Here is a 16,395-nt window from a genome sequence, read left to right as displayed (position 1 = left end):
AACAACAGTTTGGAAAGCTTAAGCCCTAAAGGACAAAGGCATGGGAGCATGAGCAAGTAAGGTTAGACCCATTTTAGCAATGTGACGATGGTTTCTGTCTGCAACACCATTTTGTTGGGGTGTGTGAGGACAAGAAAAACGAGGCTAAATGCCATAGGAATGTAGATGAGATAAAAAGGCTTTAAATTCACCCCCATTATCAGTATGAAGGGCTTTCAATTTAGAGCTATACTGCAGCTTAGCAAGCTTATGAAAATTGATAAAAGTTTGGAGTGAATCAGACTTTAATTTTAAAGGATAAAGCCATGAGCTTCGGGTATAGGCATCAACAAAAACAATGTAGTAACGATAACCCTCAACAGAGGCAATAGGTGTAGGACTCCAAACATTCGAATAAACTAACTCCAAAGGATGTTTAGCTGAAATAGGATAATTAGAAAATGGAAGTTGATGTGACTTCCCAACCTTACATGAATCACAAAAAGAAACATTAGATTGTGGACAAGAAACTTGAATTTTATTCAAAACATGCTTCAATACATGAAAAGCAAGGTGCCCTAATTTGGCATGCCACTGCTGTCCTATACAATTTGCTTGAGCTATATTGGCATTCAAAGACAGATGTGGTAAAATTAGACTCTGCTGTATACAATTGTTATTAGGAAAAGAAGAAACAACATCTGAGGTCTTGAAACAATTATTGACAGCAATGTCAGGGGTCTTGAAAGAAGTTATGGTCTGAGATGATGTAGGCACAACAAAGTCAAAAGTTGACACCAACTGATACACACCATCTCTAAGGGTTCCTCGGAGTAATACCAGCCCTGGAGTCCTTGTTCTTAATCAAACAAGAGGTAGGGTTAAACTCAGCAACAACATTATTATCTCTTGTGAGTTGAGAGACACTAAGAAGACTCTTCTTCATATGAGGAACATGAAAAATATGAGGTAAAGAAAGAACCGATCGAGAATTAGATTGAGTATGTAAATGACCAACACCAATATGAGAAATAGGCATCACCAGTAGTAACCTTATCAGTGCCTTGATAAGGAGACGACAAAGATAAGTTGTTAAGACTGGTAGTGATATGATTTGTGGCGCCAGAATCAACAAACCAAGGAGAGTTGGATGATGAAGGCTGATAAGGACTAATTGATGCTGGATAAGAAGTTTGAGAATTATAGGAGGAAGTGGAACCTAGATCAGCCATAAAAACTTCGTTAGATTCACTAGGACTAGTCAAAAATGCATATGGCTCTATTTGATTCTGAAAACCACTTCCACCTCCTCGACCAGATTGACCAAATCCTTGACCAGAAGGATGCTGAAAATTTCTATCGAACCGATGATAGCACTTTTCAACGAAGTGGCCAGGTTTGCCACACAACTGACAATAAATTCGTCGACCACCAAACCGGCCTCTACCTCTACCACCTCGACTCACAAAAGCTCCTCCACGAGACATGTATCATCCTCTAGAGTTATTGACAAAACCATTACTAGATCTACCACCATGTGTCGCAGCATTCACATTAATAGCAGAATCAAAATTCACAAATGAGGAGTCAACAGAATTCTTAGAAACAAGACATTGCTCATGCATAAGAAGGAGATACTGCACTTTCTCTAAATTGATCTCGTCCATCTGATAGGTAATTAGACTCACTACAGTGTCATAATCATGATCCAATCCATTTAAAATGGCTAACAACAAATCTTTATCACCTAGGGGTTCACCAATCGCAGTTAAAGCATGCACAATAGTCTTGATACACAAAATGAAATCATTCACTGAAAGTGAGTGTTTCTTAACTGACCTTAGCTGTTGTTTCAGTTAAAAAGATTTGGCAACAGTTTGTTGCGAATATAGAGTCTCAAGTGAAGACCATACCTCATTCGACGATTCACAGTGAATCACTTGTGCAAGGACTTCTTTGTCCATCGTCGAGAACAACCAGCCAAGAAGAAGCTGGTTAGAACGAATCCACGTCAAGTACACTGGATTCACAATCGTCTGATCCAAAACATCTACACTAGTTTTCAGATCTGAACATATTTTGGAGGCGATTGAGACTTGTTAATGAAGGAAACAAGATCAAAAGCTCAGATGGTAGCTAGCAGTTTAGCTTTCCAGAACAAGTAGTTACTGGTGTCAAGCTTGATCGGAACAAAATTAAGAGATTTTGCAACCGACGGAAAATCGATTTGCGAATCAGAAGAATAATTTGATCGAGGCAAAGACGAGGCACTGGAATCACGATTTGAAGCCATGGACGTTAGTCGCAAGGCTCTCTGATACCATGTAAAGTTGATAAAGGATTCGAGAGAAATGATGAGAGAAGAAAAAGAATTCTGAAATAATGCCTCGTTCAATTGAATTCAAAACAGAGAGGTTAAGCCTATTTATATGACAAGCTTAACCTCCTAATAACACTTAAAACATAACAGCTTACAACACATGAACTAAGCTCTAACCAAACAACTGAAACCAACACTTAACAGAATACAAACAAAGATGTCAACAAGCCTTAATTCCTTCAACAGGCTCCCTGGGTAAGTATTGAGGCAATTTCGCTCTTTGATAGATGATTAAAAACAAATTTCTTTCTTATTGATAATTTTCCTCTTTCCAACAGTTCTTTCTTATTTATGAATTGTGGGTTTTCCTCTCTTCCAAAATCTTTGGCTTCCTTCTTTGGTCAGTACTTCAAGAGACTTGATTGGCTAGTCTTTAAAGTTGGTCATGGAACTGGCCATGCCTCTGCTTTGGATTTTATGTTATTTGATCTGGTTCATACTGAACATGTTGCAGCATTTGCCTGTTCTTTGAAAAACTGTTCTAAATGGCTGTTAATATCCCTTCATTTCAGAAACTGATTTTATGTATTGTTTGATTATTCTGTTACAGGATATCTAATAATTTGCATTAATGACTTAAAAATTCTATTTACGCGGTTGCTATCAGCAAAAGAAGCCACACATGAAAAGATAGCAGAAAAGAGCAGGTTGCTTATCAGTTTGATGGAACCAACGATTGAGTATATTATAAAATGTATAATTAAGGATTCATGTCAGGTAAGTGATCAGACATCATGTGGTATCATACTCCTCCTGTAATAGCATTTCTATGCAGGCAAATTTGTTAATATCCTGCCTTTAAATGGGATCATCTGTTATGCGATCTTTGTGATAAGGATATATGCAGTAATTTTATATATCAGTAGTTCAATGTATGACTATTTGAATAACATAATTTGTGTAGAGGAGGCTAAAATTCAGGATTAAAGATCACATTTCAACAATATAGCAATAGCATAAAAACCTTTTCCAAATTAGTGCTAATTTCAGGACTGAGTTTCCACTGTACTGTATGGCTGGAATTACCAATTGCTCTTCCTGTGATTGATACATCAGCGATATGTGTACATAATGTAATTAGGCATTATTCCTTAGTACACCTTCATGCCTAGATTTTTTTCAACCATATTGTTGAGCATTATCCCCAGATTCTGCTTCTAATGTAAGAGAAAAATGTTTGGAGGTTGCAGCATGTTGAGTTCATGGTTGTGAACTAATGTTCTGCCTCATGTCATGATTAATGAAGTGTAGAACTGGGCATGATGGCTGTGAATTTATTACAGCTGGTTGCTAATCATTATGTTTTGACTCTGGAAACTCTATCTGAATTGAAGGGGAATGATCATGCTCTTAATGGACAAAAGTTAAAATGGAGAGTTGATCATGAATTTCTCAAAAAGGGTGCTGAGAGTAGGAGTAACTACTTCTCTTTGAAAATTGAGTAGGACTTGTTTTGCATTATTTTCTAGAAACTTTTGGCCTCTGGATCAGGGAATGACAGCTTCAAATTTGTCTTACCCAGGAGGTAATTACTTTGGGAAAACCATGTGTTATATCAATGAAGTCATCACATTATTCAAGAAAAAGAGAAATATGTATTTACATCATTATGGATATTACTGTTGATGAGTAAGTGTTTTTTATGCTAGCTAACTTTACAACACCAAATATTTATTGGAAGGCACAAGCTGGCAATGTATTGGTGGTGCTTGGATCAGGGAGGAATCAGTATGAGTTGTTCCACAGACTTACTTTTATATCAATTATTCTTCATCATCTACTCAAGGAGCTTCCCAATGAACTAGTCAGTTCTAATGCTGTGGAGATTCTTGAACTCATTGATGGCTGCAAAGATTATTCCTCTGATCAGGTATTCTTATGTGGGATCCTTATGCTATAGCACTTCCATTGTGCTAGAGTGTGTGTTGCCCTTTACAGACTTTAAACTATGAACTATAACCAGTTTTAACTTATAAAAGATGCAGTGCTTAAATTACAGGCTGCTTGGGTTTAGGCTTTCTGAAGGGGGAGCTCAATTGGATACAATCAATCTAGTAGTAGATAAAGTCATTCAGGTATTCAGAATTTTGTGATTCTTGTTTACTTTTGCGCTGATCTTGAGTAGTTTCTTTTCATTGCCAGTTCCTTCTTTAGGTCTTTCTGATGGGATTCAAGACTTTCCTTGTACACACTCTTAACCTCTTTCTATGTAGAATAATTTTCTGTTATTTTTTGAATGCTTTTGAAAGGTTTTTCTAACACATTCATGTTTTCCGTGCTATTTTATATGGTTCTTTCTTTCTTTGGGCAATTTTGGTGAAGGTGAAGAATTTTTGGAGATGGAGTTGTCCATTTTCTCCATGGCAGGGGAGGTAGAGTTGTGAGTCTTGTGACTTGCATATGCTTGTTTGTGGACATAGTTGCTGTAGATCTTCTTGAAACTAGGCAAAAGTAGATTTTCTTTAAGAATATTGCTAGACCAATTGAGGAATAATCGTGCAATCTAGTATCTATCTGGTTGAACTGCATACTGGTATCCTTTCCAAGAAAAAGAAGGAAAAAAATGTTGGTATGAGGGATTAATAGAAAGGAAATGGATGGTTTAATCTCTTACTTTTTAATTGTTTCATGGAACATTGTGATAGACTTGGTAATGGACTAGTTATTTAAGGTGATCAGTGACTGTGCCTGATCCATTATTCCCTTTGTAGTGACTCCAAAGTCATCATCGTGTCTATTTGACATTTTTCCTATTCTCATCCCCCACTTTTTTATTGCAAGTTTGTCTAGTTGCTTCGGAAATTGAGATTTTCTTTGCTTTTTTATTTTTATTTTTTCACTCATGGCATTCTAGAATTGGTTGCACTGTGTTATGCTGGATGTGTGGCTAATAAAAGTACATCCTATAATTGATTTCTCATTTAATATCTCAGGAATTTATTTATAATGGTAGGTTATCAATTGTTCAGAATGAAGGAGAGATTCTGGAGGATGTTAGCATGTTACTCTCAGAATCAATGCAGATGTTAAAGTGAAGAAGTGTGTCCAACATTTTATTCAATCATTGAATGTCTTTAAAGCAAAAGGGGATGTTATATTTGATGATTATAAGACTATCTTTGTGGCAAAAAAGAAAAGACAAAATAAAAAATGAGATTGTGTACAATAAGATTAGTTTAGCACCTATTGAAGAAAAAACGCACTAGACGTGATTGAGATGATTTAAGCATGTGAGCAAAATCAATAGATTCATCCAATGTTGTAATAATTAGACTAGGGTATTGAACTGGAAAAGGGATAAGGTCAAAGGTCAATGGTTGGACCAAGTCGAAGCGAGATGTAATTTTATCAAATAAATATATAATAATTAAAACATGTACTGTTTACATTATTTGTTAGTTTAGATATTCAATTATCTTGAAAATGGTATTTAAAAACTATATCATATTCTGTTATTGAAAATAGTAGAAATATTATCACTAATTTTATGATTGTTATTATTATAAAATATAGAACTTAAATATTTAGTTTTAACTTTTAAATATTATTTTTCAAATTTTTCTCACTAAAATTTATTTTTATTTCCCTTCCTTAACCCCATCAAACCACCCCGACTGCTATACCTCGCCACATCATAGTTTTCTGTCATAATCCACCCTTGCAGAAATGAAAACTCACATCCACCTCCTTGATAAATGCTCTATGCCAAACTCTTACAGAAAGTGAGAAGCCATATCTACCGTCACAACCAAAAGGCCATTTTGCAACACTGGGTGTGTGTGTGTGTGTGATGGCTACCTTTGGAGATACCTCTGATGATGAGGCTGCAGATGGAATTGCCAACGGTGAAGTGATTCTCACTGTTGTTGTTCAATACTGTCTCCTCTGTGTGTGTGTGTGTGTGTGTGCGTGTGTGTGTGTCATGGCTACTGTGCTTTGGCCTATCATTTCTTCACTTCATTCTGCCGGTTTGGGGGGAAATGGTGGTTGAACTGAGCTGGTTTGCCCAGTTAGGAAAAAAATTGGCCGGTTTTTGCTAGCCAATTTTTTGGTGTTTGACCAAACTAGTCCATGATCAGTTCCCGATTTTACTAGTCTGATTGACCAGCTGCTTTCCATCTGGTTTTTAAAACATTGGGCTCACCAATGAGACAAGTGAATGAAATGGAGGAGGTTTGTAGTAAAATAGGAAGAGGAAGCCAAAGAAAACTCTATGGGAACATGACATGGAATTTAATTGTCTTATAAAGGTTATGGCCATAGATAGACATAGTTGGGGATCTAGAATTCATGTAGCCAATTGCTAACCTACCTTGTGGGATGGGCTTGTGATTATTGTTGTTGTGATAGATTATCAATCAAATTACTCGATGAGTTTGCCTCATTGTCATGTGACCCTTGTAAAATTTTTCTTAGATGTTTCAATAATTTCAGGTTGCTTCTGAATACAATAGCCTTGATAAGTACTTGAAGGTTGTGGAAGCTTACATGGATATCATTCTTCACAATCAGATGGTAAGTTGAATACCTTGTGGTGTTTTATTAATATATTATTCTTCTGAGGAGTTGGGGGCCGGGGCAGGGGGACCACTGATTTGGCTATTTGAATTCCTGGTTTCACTCCAACTCCCTTTATTAGTGATCTCTTCTTATATTCTGAAGCTGTGAATCAGTTCTTAATCCTGTAAATGTTGACTTGTCAAATTTATGACAAGATCTTTTATTGTCTTTACAGGCCTCATCCTTTTATGTAGCTGTCAAATATTTTTGATAAATACATAGCTGTTATGGAATGTCTTCAATTGAAGGTTTCAGTACAGCTCTAGTTGTGTAAAATGCATTGGTATTTTAAATTCAGAGTGATATTGGTACATTCAACTACCATTTTATCTCAATGATATTTATATAAAATTGAAATTCTGTTATAAATGTAATGGAAATTTATGAATTTGGTAAAATCTGTACACCAAAAAAATTATTCTAATGTATGTGTTTTGTATAGTTGTATTATGGATTGCATTGCTAGTAAGGTGAAGCACCCAAATTTTTTGGAAAGAGATAAATCCAAGAGAAAATAGGATTTTTGAAGCAGTTGTAGATTAGGATAATCTAATCATAATATTGAAGAAATTGGGAATTGAGTTCAGATTCTAAATGGTGATTGAGATGAGAGGGATCATCATAGTTGTGGAGAGATTTAGATTGGGCTGGAAATTTAAATTGAGGATAAAGTTGATTATGTTCAGGATAAGTAGGGAAAAATCAGATATATATTATTGGAAGAGAATTTGATGAGAATTATGATTTATTAAAGAATTGGGAACAACCCAATTCCTTGTTGAAGAGGGATTAGGATTAAAGATGTAAATTTTAAGGATAAATAACAAGAAAAACCTTTATATTAGCCGGTTAGGATTTGATAAGGATTATAATTAATTGGGGAATTGGAAATAAAAGGGGAAATCAAATTCGAAACTGAAAGGGATCTAGATAAAACCTAAGGGGGTTATAAATACAAGCTTAGAGGAGGATTAAATCATCAAACTAAGATATGGGTGTGAGTGAGAAGTAAACTGCTGGATATTTATGGATTTTCTCTACAAAGGGGTTAGGTAAGTGGTTATTCTTGCACTAGTATGCTTTGAAAATTAATCCCATGCATGTTGAAAAATTATTTTGACAAACATATGTTCTCAATTTTGTTACTTGATATATATAGATATGTATATGCTTGAATTGTTGATTTAAAAACAAATTGAGAATAGGGATTTATCAAATCATTTTGAAAAGATTATTAATGATGTTAGCATGTTGTTATAAAATGTCGTTGAACCATTGGGGAAAAGTCCATGGGTTACTCTGGCAATTGAAATTTAACTTGCTATGTAGTGCTATGGGAATTTTAGTTTCTCATGGGGAGGAGATGATCTGATTATTCTAATCATGCTCCACCAGGTACTTGGAGGTAGATCCCAGGGGAATTGTTGGGTTCCCTTGTACATTAATTGAATCCAGGGCTATACTACCTATTAGAAGTCTACGAATGGATTGTTCTTTCCTATGGTGGATTCTTTCCTACTTGCTTTTCTGCTGATTACAAGCTGTTTTTATTCTGATTTGTTTCCTTGTATTCTTGCTTTGATTTGTTTCCTTGTATTTTATTGTATTTTATCTTTGTAAGATCTTTCCTTATTGTTCATATTTCCTACAGTAGTTTAGGAAGCTTTCTCTCATTAGAAAGCTGCCTATTAAGGTTACTTGACATGTATATATGTTGTACTTTACGATTACAGAATAATGAGATTGAAATTCTGTTTGGTTCTTTCTTTTAACATGGTATCAGAGCCATAACACGGTCCTATCATTTTTTTCGACTGCTTGAAATCAGAATTTTCTTTGATTCAAGTTCATCCTTTCTCGGTTATTTGAAAGTCGAAATCTCCTTTATCCTTCATTCCAATCTTATCTCATAGCCTAGAGCCATGACAATCTGGGAGTACGAACGAGGTTCCTTTCTCAGGTAGTTTCAGTAGCGGTGGTGTCACTGGAGGAATCACTAGTGGGGAGTTTCAGAATATACAAGTTGCATACAGATTGAATGGTAAAAATTATTTCAAGTGGTCTTAACTAATTAGGGCATTCCTTAAAAGCAAGGGGAAACTAAGTCATTTGCTCGGAACTGGACCAAAGAAGGATGATCTAGCATATGTCTCGTGGGATGAGGAGGACTCACTGGTAATATCTTGGCTCTGGAACCTCGATGATTCCAGAAATCAGCGACACAGTGATCTTTCTTTCCACTGCTAAGGAGATCTGGGAATTTGTGAAGATCACATATTCTAAGGTAAATGATGCTGCCCAAATTTATGAAATTAGGACTAAAGTGGCAGCCACTAAATAAGGGACTCGGTCTATAACCGAGTATGCAAATCTATTGCAAACTTTGTGGCAAGAGTTGGATTACTATTAGTGCATCCAAATGAAGTGTATTGAGGATGCTGTCATTCAAAAGAAGTTTGTGAAAAATGAGAGAACTTGTGACTTTCTTGCAGGCCTTAATGTAGAATACGATGCAGTGAGGGTCCAAATCCTTGGTAAGTCTGAGTTGCCTTCATTAAATGGGACAATTTCAATAGTCAAGGCTGAGGAAGGTAGAAAAGGAGTAATGTTGGAGGTATAACCTATGGAAAACTCAGCCTTATTGACTCTAAAGGGTCTTGGTTAGGAGAAATTGGCAAAGGTGGAAAGAAAGAGTCCAGATCTAGCTAAAACCATCAATAAGGACAACCTATGGTGTACCTACTGCAAGAAGCCCAAACATACGGTTGATAGGTGTTAGAAACTTCATGGTAAGTCAACTAAGGGAGGGCAATCAAAGGGGCAGGCTTATGTAGTAAGCAGCCAACAAAGTGCAGATGGTGAGGCTGCAGACCAGGCTGATCTAATGGAACTGAATAAGGATGAAATAGAGAAGCTAAGGAGCTTGTTGGGATGTCTCGAAAAAGGACCAGGTGCAAGCCCAAGTTCATCTAACTTAGCCTTCATAGGTATAACTTCTACCTCATTTAATTTACATGCTTTAGACATAGCTCTTGAACACTCTTGGGTCCTTGACTCCAGGGCAACCGACCATTTGACACCCTCTTCTACTCAATTTTTATCCTATAAACTATGTCGTAGTATCAAGAAAATTGTGTTAGCTGATGGATCTCTAACAACCGTGGCAGGCCAAGGGGACATTCTCATTGACAGTAACCTAACTCTAAAAGATGTCTTACATGTCCCTAAACTTTGCACAAACCTGGTTTCTATTCAAAAGTTGATCCATGATGCTAATTGCCGTGTCATATTCTATCATTCCTTTTGTGAGCTTCAAGAAAAGGAATCGAGGAAGATGATTGGGCGTGCTAGGGTAAAAGATGGTCTCTATCATCTTGAAGATCTTGGTGGGCATAGTAAGAGGGAGCAGTGTTTTCCTACTGTATCACTTTTAGCTAAACCAAATAAGGATGTAATTTGGCTTCACCATTTTTGTTTAGGACATCCATCTTTTAAAGTTCTCTAGGTTATGTATCCCTTTTTGTTTAAGGGAGTAAATGCTAGGAATTTCCAATGTGATGTTTGTGAGTTTGCTAAACACAAAAGGGTTTCATTTCCTCTCACTAATAATAAAAGTTCTCATCCTTTTGACTTGATCCATAATGACATATGGGGTCCCTCTCCAGTCCCAAATTTATCTGGAACTAAATAGTTTGTGGCGTTTGTTGATGACTGTACACGGGTGACTTGGATTTATCTTTTGAAGTCCAAATCACAAGTGTGCACCATCTTTCCCAATTTTGTTAATATGATCAAAACTCAATTTGGGGCTGAAATCAAAAGAGTAAAGATAGATAACGCTAAGGATTTCTTCAATCAAACTTTGTATGGTTTCTTTCAACAAAAGGGTATAATTCATGAGTCTTCATGTGTGTATACCCCTCAGCAAAATGGGGTAGCTGAGAGGAAAAATGGGCATTTACTAGCTGTTACCAGGGCCTTGCTATTCCACAATAATGTTCCTAAACATTATGTCATGTATCGAGGCTGTGACATTTTATTTTGTTATTATCTTTTACTTTGTTGCTATTCATAGCTATTATTGTAATTTTTGGAGGGAATTAGCTTGCTAGTAGAAGGTTCCAAGCAGTGCAAGTTGTAAGTAGACAGTTAGGCAACTTGGTTGGTTCTAGAAGGGACTTGGCAACCGTTTTAGCGCAATTCCCAAGTTGAGGCCGTATAAGAGATCGGCCCAACTTATTGTGAAGGCATGATTTGAGAAATTGGAATCTGAATTATCCCTCCAACACTTCTCGTTCATTCTCTCTCTTTCTATTTCTCTCTCCCTATTCTATATTTCTTCCCTTATTCCTGCGAATTCCCTCTCGGATCAAAGAGAATTTCTCTTGTCAGATCAAGGATCTGACATGGGGGAGAAGCAGCCTTGATAGCAGCTTATTTTATTAATAGACTTCCTCTAGGAGTCTCAATTCCAATAGTCCAATTCAGCTTCTTTCTAAAACTTTTCTAGATTTCAAGCCTTCTAATGGAATCAGTCCTAAAGTGTTTGGTTATGTGGTTTTTGTTCATAATCACTCATCTCATAGAAGTAAGTTAGATTCTAGGGCCCTTGAGTGTATCTTTGTTGGGTATTCCTCCATCCAAAAATGACATAAATGTTTCCATCCTCCATCTAAACGTTTCCTTGTCTCAATTGATGTTAGTTTTGTGGAGGAAAATCCATACTTTAGTAATTCTTATCCTAAAGGGGAGACTGAATTTTTGGAGGAACCAAATAGAGAAGTATTCCTTCCCCTTCTCTACGAACCTTCCTCAAAGGATTCTTCATCTCAGTCGAAAAGCATCTTAAGAGATTCTCTAAATGTGATACATAGGGAAACTCCCCAACATTATACCAGTCCACTAAAGGTGTATACAAGGAGAAAGACTATGGCTCATAACCCAATGCAGGCTGAATCATCCAATCTAGATTCCTATAACCTCAACACTAAACCTGATTCATCCCCTTTTCAGCCTATTCTGTCCCTCGACTAGGTTGCACCCAAACCTAACTCAATTCCTTGTACTCAAGATGAACCTAAGCCTAATGACTTGGATATTCCTATTACCCTCAGGAAGGGGACTCGCACCTGCACAAAACGTCCTGTTAATTTGTTTATGACCTACTCTCACTTATCTCCTACCCATAAGACTTTCTTGACCAGCCTTAATTCCATTCCATTCCAATGCCAAAAACCCTATTTGAAGCATTAAATAATGAGAGTTGGAAGGATGCTATGATGGTTGAGATGGAAGCCCTTGAAAAAAACCAAACTTGGGACATGGTTAAATTACCAAAGGGGAAACAGCCTGTGGGATGTAAGTGGGTGTTTACGGTGAAGTACAAATCTGATGGGACTCTAGAAAGGTACAAGGCAAAGCTAGTGGCTAAGGGGTATACCCAAACATATGGAGTAGACTACTTGGACACCTTTGCTCCAATAGCTAAGATGAACACTGTTCGAGTGTTGTTGTCTTTAGCAGTTATGTATGACTGGCCATTGTACCAATTTGATGTAAAAAATGTTTTTTTACGTGGGGAGTTGGAAGAAGAGATTTGTATGGAAGTTCCACCCGGGTTTGGGTTGCAAACAAGAGAGGAAAATATTGTATGCAGGCTAAAAAAGGCTATCTATGGGATGAAACAGTCCCCTAGAGCCTAGTTTGGAAGGTTTGCTAAAGTAATGCTTGGATTAGGCTACAAAGAAGGAATGGAACATTTGAGGGGTTGTTTGGAAAGAGAGTTTGAGATCAAGGAGTTAGGAAAGTTAAAATACTTTCTTGGTATTTTGGTAGCTCGGTCTAAGGCTTGAATCTTTATTTCCCAGCATAAATATGTGCTAAACCTTTTAATTGAAACAGAAATGCTTGGCAGCAGGGAAACTGAGATACCCATTGAACCAAACCATAGAATTGGGGCTGATTCTAAAGTAGGGGCAATGGATAAGGGGTCCTATCAACAGCTGGTAGGGAGGCTTATTTATTTGTCTCACACTAGGCCCGACATAGCCTATCATGTGAGTATGGCTAGCCAATTTATGCATGATCCTGGAGAAAACCACCTCAAGGTTGTGCACAGAATTCTCCACTACCTTAAGGGATCGCCAGGTAAGAGTGTGCTGTTTAAAAGGGCTAGCAACTTGTCCTTAGAGGTATTCACGGATGCTGATTGTGCTGGGTCACTTATAGATAGGAGATCCACCTCAGGCTATTGTACATTATTGGGTGAAAATCTGATTACTTGGAGGAGCAAAAAATAGAGTGTGGTGGCAAGGTCAAGTGCTGAAGCTGAGTTCAAATCTATGGCCTTAGGTATTTGTGAACTTCTTTGGTTGAAGATCATTCTAAAAGATTTGAAAATTTAGTGGGCAATACCTATGAAACTTTATTGTGACAACAAATCTGCCATAAGTATAACTCACAACCCGGTTCAACATGATAGGACCAAGCATGTTGAGGTTGATAGGCATTTTATCAGAGAGAAGCTTGAAAGCGGATTGATCTGCACCCCCCTTGTTCCTACCGGAGGGCAATTAGCAAATGTCCTAACTAAAGGCTTATTGGGTCCCGTTTTTCCCAAAATATTAAGCAAGATGGGAATGCATGATATACACTCTCCATCTTGAGGGGGAGTGTTAGAAGTCAACGAATGGATTGTTCTTTTCTATGGTGGATTCTTTCCTACTTACTTTCCTGCTAATTACATGCTGTTTTTATTCTGATTTGTTTCCTTGCATTTTATTGTATTTTATCTTCGTAAGATCTTTCCTTATTGTTCATATTTCCTACAGTAGTTTAGGAAGCTTTCTCTCATTAGAAAGCTGCCTATTAAGGTTACTTGACATGTATATATGCTGTACTCTACGATTACAGAATAAAGAGATTGGAATTCTGTTTGGTTCTTTCTTTTAACACTGCCCACTAAGATATTTATTAGGGTTTGAATTGATTATTGAATATTATTGTGATTTCTTTGAATAAATGGCATTTATAGATTGTGGAAATGTTTAGCTACACCATATGGTAAGATGTGATTTTATTGGTGGTACATTTTGCAAGGGGAATATTAGTGAAACTTTGAAATTGAATTTTCTTTATTATATGTATCAAAATCAAAATTTTGAATATTGATATATCATACGTAATAACCTTCACTGGGTTTTAAGCTCACCACTCGCCTTAACATGTTTTTTAGATGAGTAGAATTAGTGGGGTTAGACGTGGGCTTAGATCGAGGGATTACCAATGGACTCAATTTTGGATAGTTTAAGTGTTCAGTTATTTTTGATTAATTCAGTTATGTAAATCTTGATGATTTTAGTGGATTATTGTTTTAGTTATTTCAGTTTTTAAGGATTTTAGTGGATTAGTTATGAATATTGTTGGCCAAGTTTTTAGGTTTCGTGAACTTTAAGTCTTGGTTTAGGGTTTATGGTCGGTCACACAACCTGTAGAGGGGGTGTGTGGCATAAGGTCATTTTAAGAGTGAAATGAAATTTTATATTAGTAGGTGATCAAACTGCTTTTTGTTACTGTTTCCACAAAAGTTATTGTTCTGTAGTGGAGAGGATGAGCCTTGTTAACAATTGTAAGGTTGCTTTTTTGTGACTGGAACATATGTTCAAGTTGTGGAAATAATCTCTTTGCAAAGCAAAGGTAAGGTTGTATACAAAAACAACATTTGCAAGCGCGGAGTCTCGTACAATGGGGATGCTTCTTTATTGTTCTATGGTGTAGATTAATTTGCTTGTATGCAATGACCTACTCTATGTCTTACTGAAAAACAGACCTTATCTAATGCAAGTTCTTGTTTTAACTATTCTGAAACCTATATGGTTATTTCATATAGGTTGATTTATTTTTTAGTGCAGTCAAAGGTTATTTCATTTTTGCTTCATCGTAGGATATGTAAGAATGTGAGGGTGAACAATGATAGTCTCCAGTTTGGAAACTGATCTAGCTGTGTTATATTTGCTATCTTTTCCTCCTAAATGAATCGCTTCTGTTCCAGGATAGCCAGCTGGTTGTTATAATGGATGGTATCATAAAGCGAGCATCCAATGAAGGGATTGGTGAAACTCAATTGACCAGCTTGCAATCAATACTGTCAAAGCTTCTTGGTCATTTCAATAACATAGAAGTCATATTTTCTCTGGTAGGCATATTTGTCTTTTTTCTGTTTACTATAGTACTATGTCTTTAGCTTGAAATTGATTTTTCCTGTTATATATTATCCATTTTCATGTTTCTCAGTTTTGTAATGTATAGTCACAACACAGCATTAAACAGGACTGCTAATGTCAATGTATTGCATCAATTACTTTGCAGACCTATTTCATTGAGATCTTAGATATAATGCATGGGAGCTCACGAAACACGGTCAATATGCACATTCTTAAAATTGCCTCAAGGTATGTTTCTTGGATTAATGCCTAAATTCTAGTTTCTAATTTGAGTAGGCATACCTGTTGGAATCCAGAAATCAATCCTTGATTTAGAGGGAATGATTGAAAGGATTAAATTCCTGAATTGGAGGAATTATCACAGCTTTCTGTTTTAGTTTTTGGTAGTTTCCTAGTCTTGTATATCCTAGAATAAAAAGATCTCTTGTATATATATTCTGTACAGCTGATTGTTTGAGGTAGAAAAATCAAGGAATTTCTTCTAAGAATATTTGTTCATGGTATCAGAGCCAGGTTTGATGCTAATTTGACCTTCATCTCATCAGTCTTTTCCGAACCACAACGTCAATTCCTTATGGCGGAAACTATTTCTTCTTCAACATACTCTTCCACCACTCCTATTATTTCCACCACTTTAGCCAATCCCATGCCAAACCTATCATCAACCTTGTATTTCCCTTCTCTTCAAAATTTCAAATCATCCACACACAAACTCAATGGAACCAATTTTCGTGAATGGTTCCTATCTATGTTGCTTGTTATGAAAGGCAAGGACAAAGTTGGCTATCTCACTAGTGCTATTCCTATGCCACCTCCAACTGCCAATAACTATTCAACTTGGGATGCTAGAAACTCTATTGTCATGGCTTGGCTAATCAATTCTATGGAGCCTAAGATAGGGTGAACCTACCTCTTCTACAAAATTGCAAAGGAGATATGGGATGTTGTTCAAGAAATTTACTCAAATCTTAAAAACACGGCCCAATGCTTTGAAATCATTATGCCCTTCATACCACTAGACAAGGTAATATGTCTGTCTTCGAATACTACAATATTTTAACTAAACTGTGGCAGTAGATGAATCTTTTCTATGATATTAGTTGGCATTGTCTTGAGGATGGTGCTAAGTACAATAAAATGCTGGAGAAGGAAAGGATATTTGATTTCCTACATGGCCTCAACAAAGATCTTGATGAAGTTCATGATTGTCTCTTTGGTACCAAACCCTTTTCCTCCATCAGAGAAGCCATTGCT

At 36.6% G+C, this 16,395-nt stretch overlaps 1 protein-coding gene across 1 annotated transcript in view; it reads left to right on the top strand.

The window, feature by feature from the left end:
- The window catches only part of LOC127811403 (uncharacterized), a 65,576-nt gene that overhangs the window by 33,056 nt on the left and 16,125 nt on the right, over positions 1-16,395 (top strand). The window contains exons 8-13 of the mRNA XM_052351228.1: positions 2,910-3,076; positions 4,041-4,229; positions 4,345-4,434; positions 6,794-6,874; positions 14,970-15,113; positions 15,287-15,369. Coding sequence (XP_052207188.1) covers positions 2,910-3,076; positions 4,041-4,229; positions 4,345-4,434; positions 6,794-6,874; positions 14,970-15,113; positions 15,287-15,369 — 754 coding nt within the window. The remainder of the gene's footprint in view (positions 1-2,909; positions 3,077-4,040; positions 4,230-4,344; positions 4,435-6,793; positions 6,875-14,969; positions 15,114-15,286; positions 15,370-16,395) is intronic.

The sequence above is a fragment of the Diospyros lotus genome, chromosome 10 (assembly GCF_014633365.1).
Source record: "Diospyros lotus cultivar Yz01 chromosome 10, ASM1463336v1, whole genome shotgun sequence".
Classification (NCBI taxonomy): domain Eukaryota; kingdom Viridiplantae; phylum Streptophyta; class Magnoliopsida; order Ericales; family Ebenaceae; genus Diospyros; species Diospyros lotus.
The sequence above is the reverse complement of the archived record's forward strand: the minus strand, read 5'-3'. Positions and strand labels throughout refer to the sequence as shown.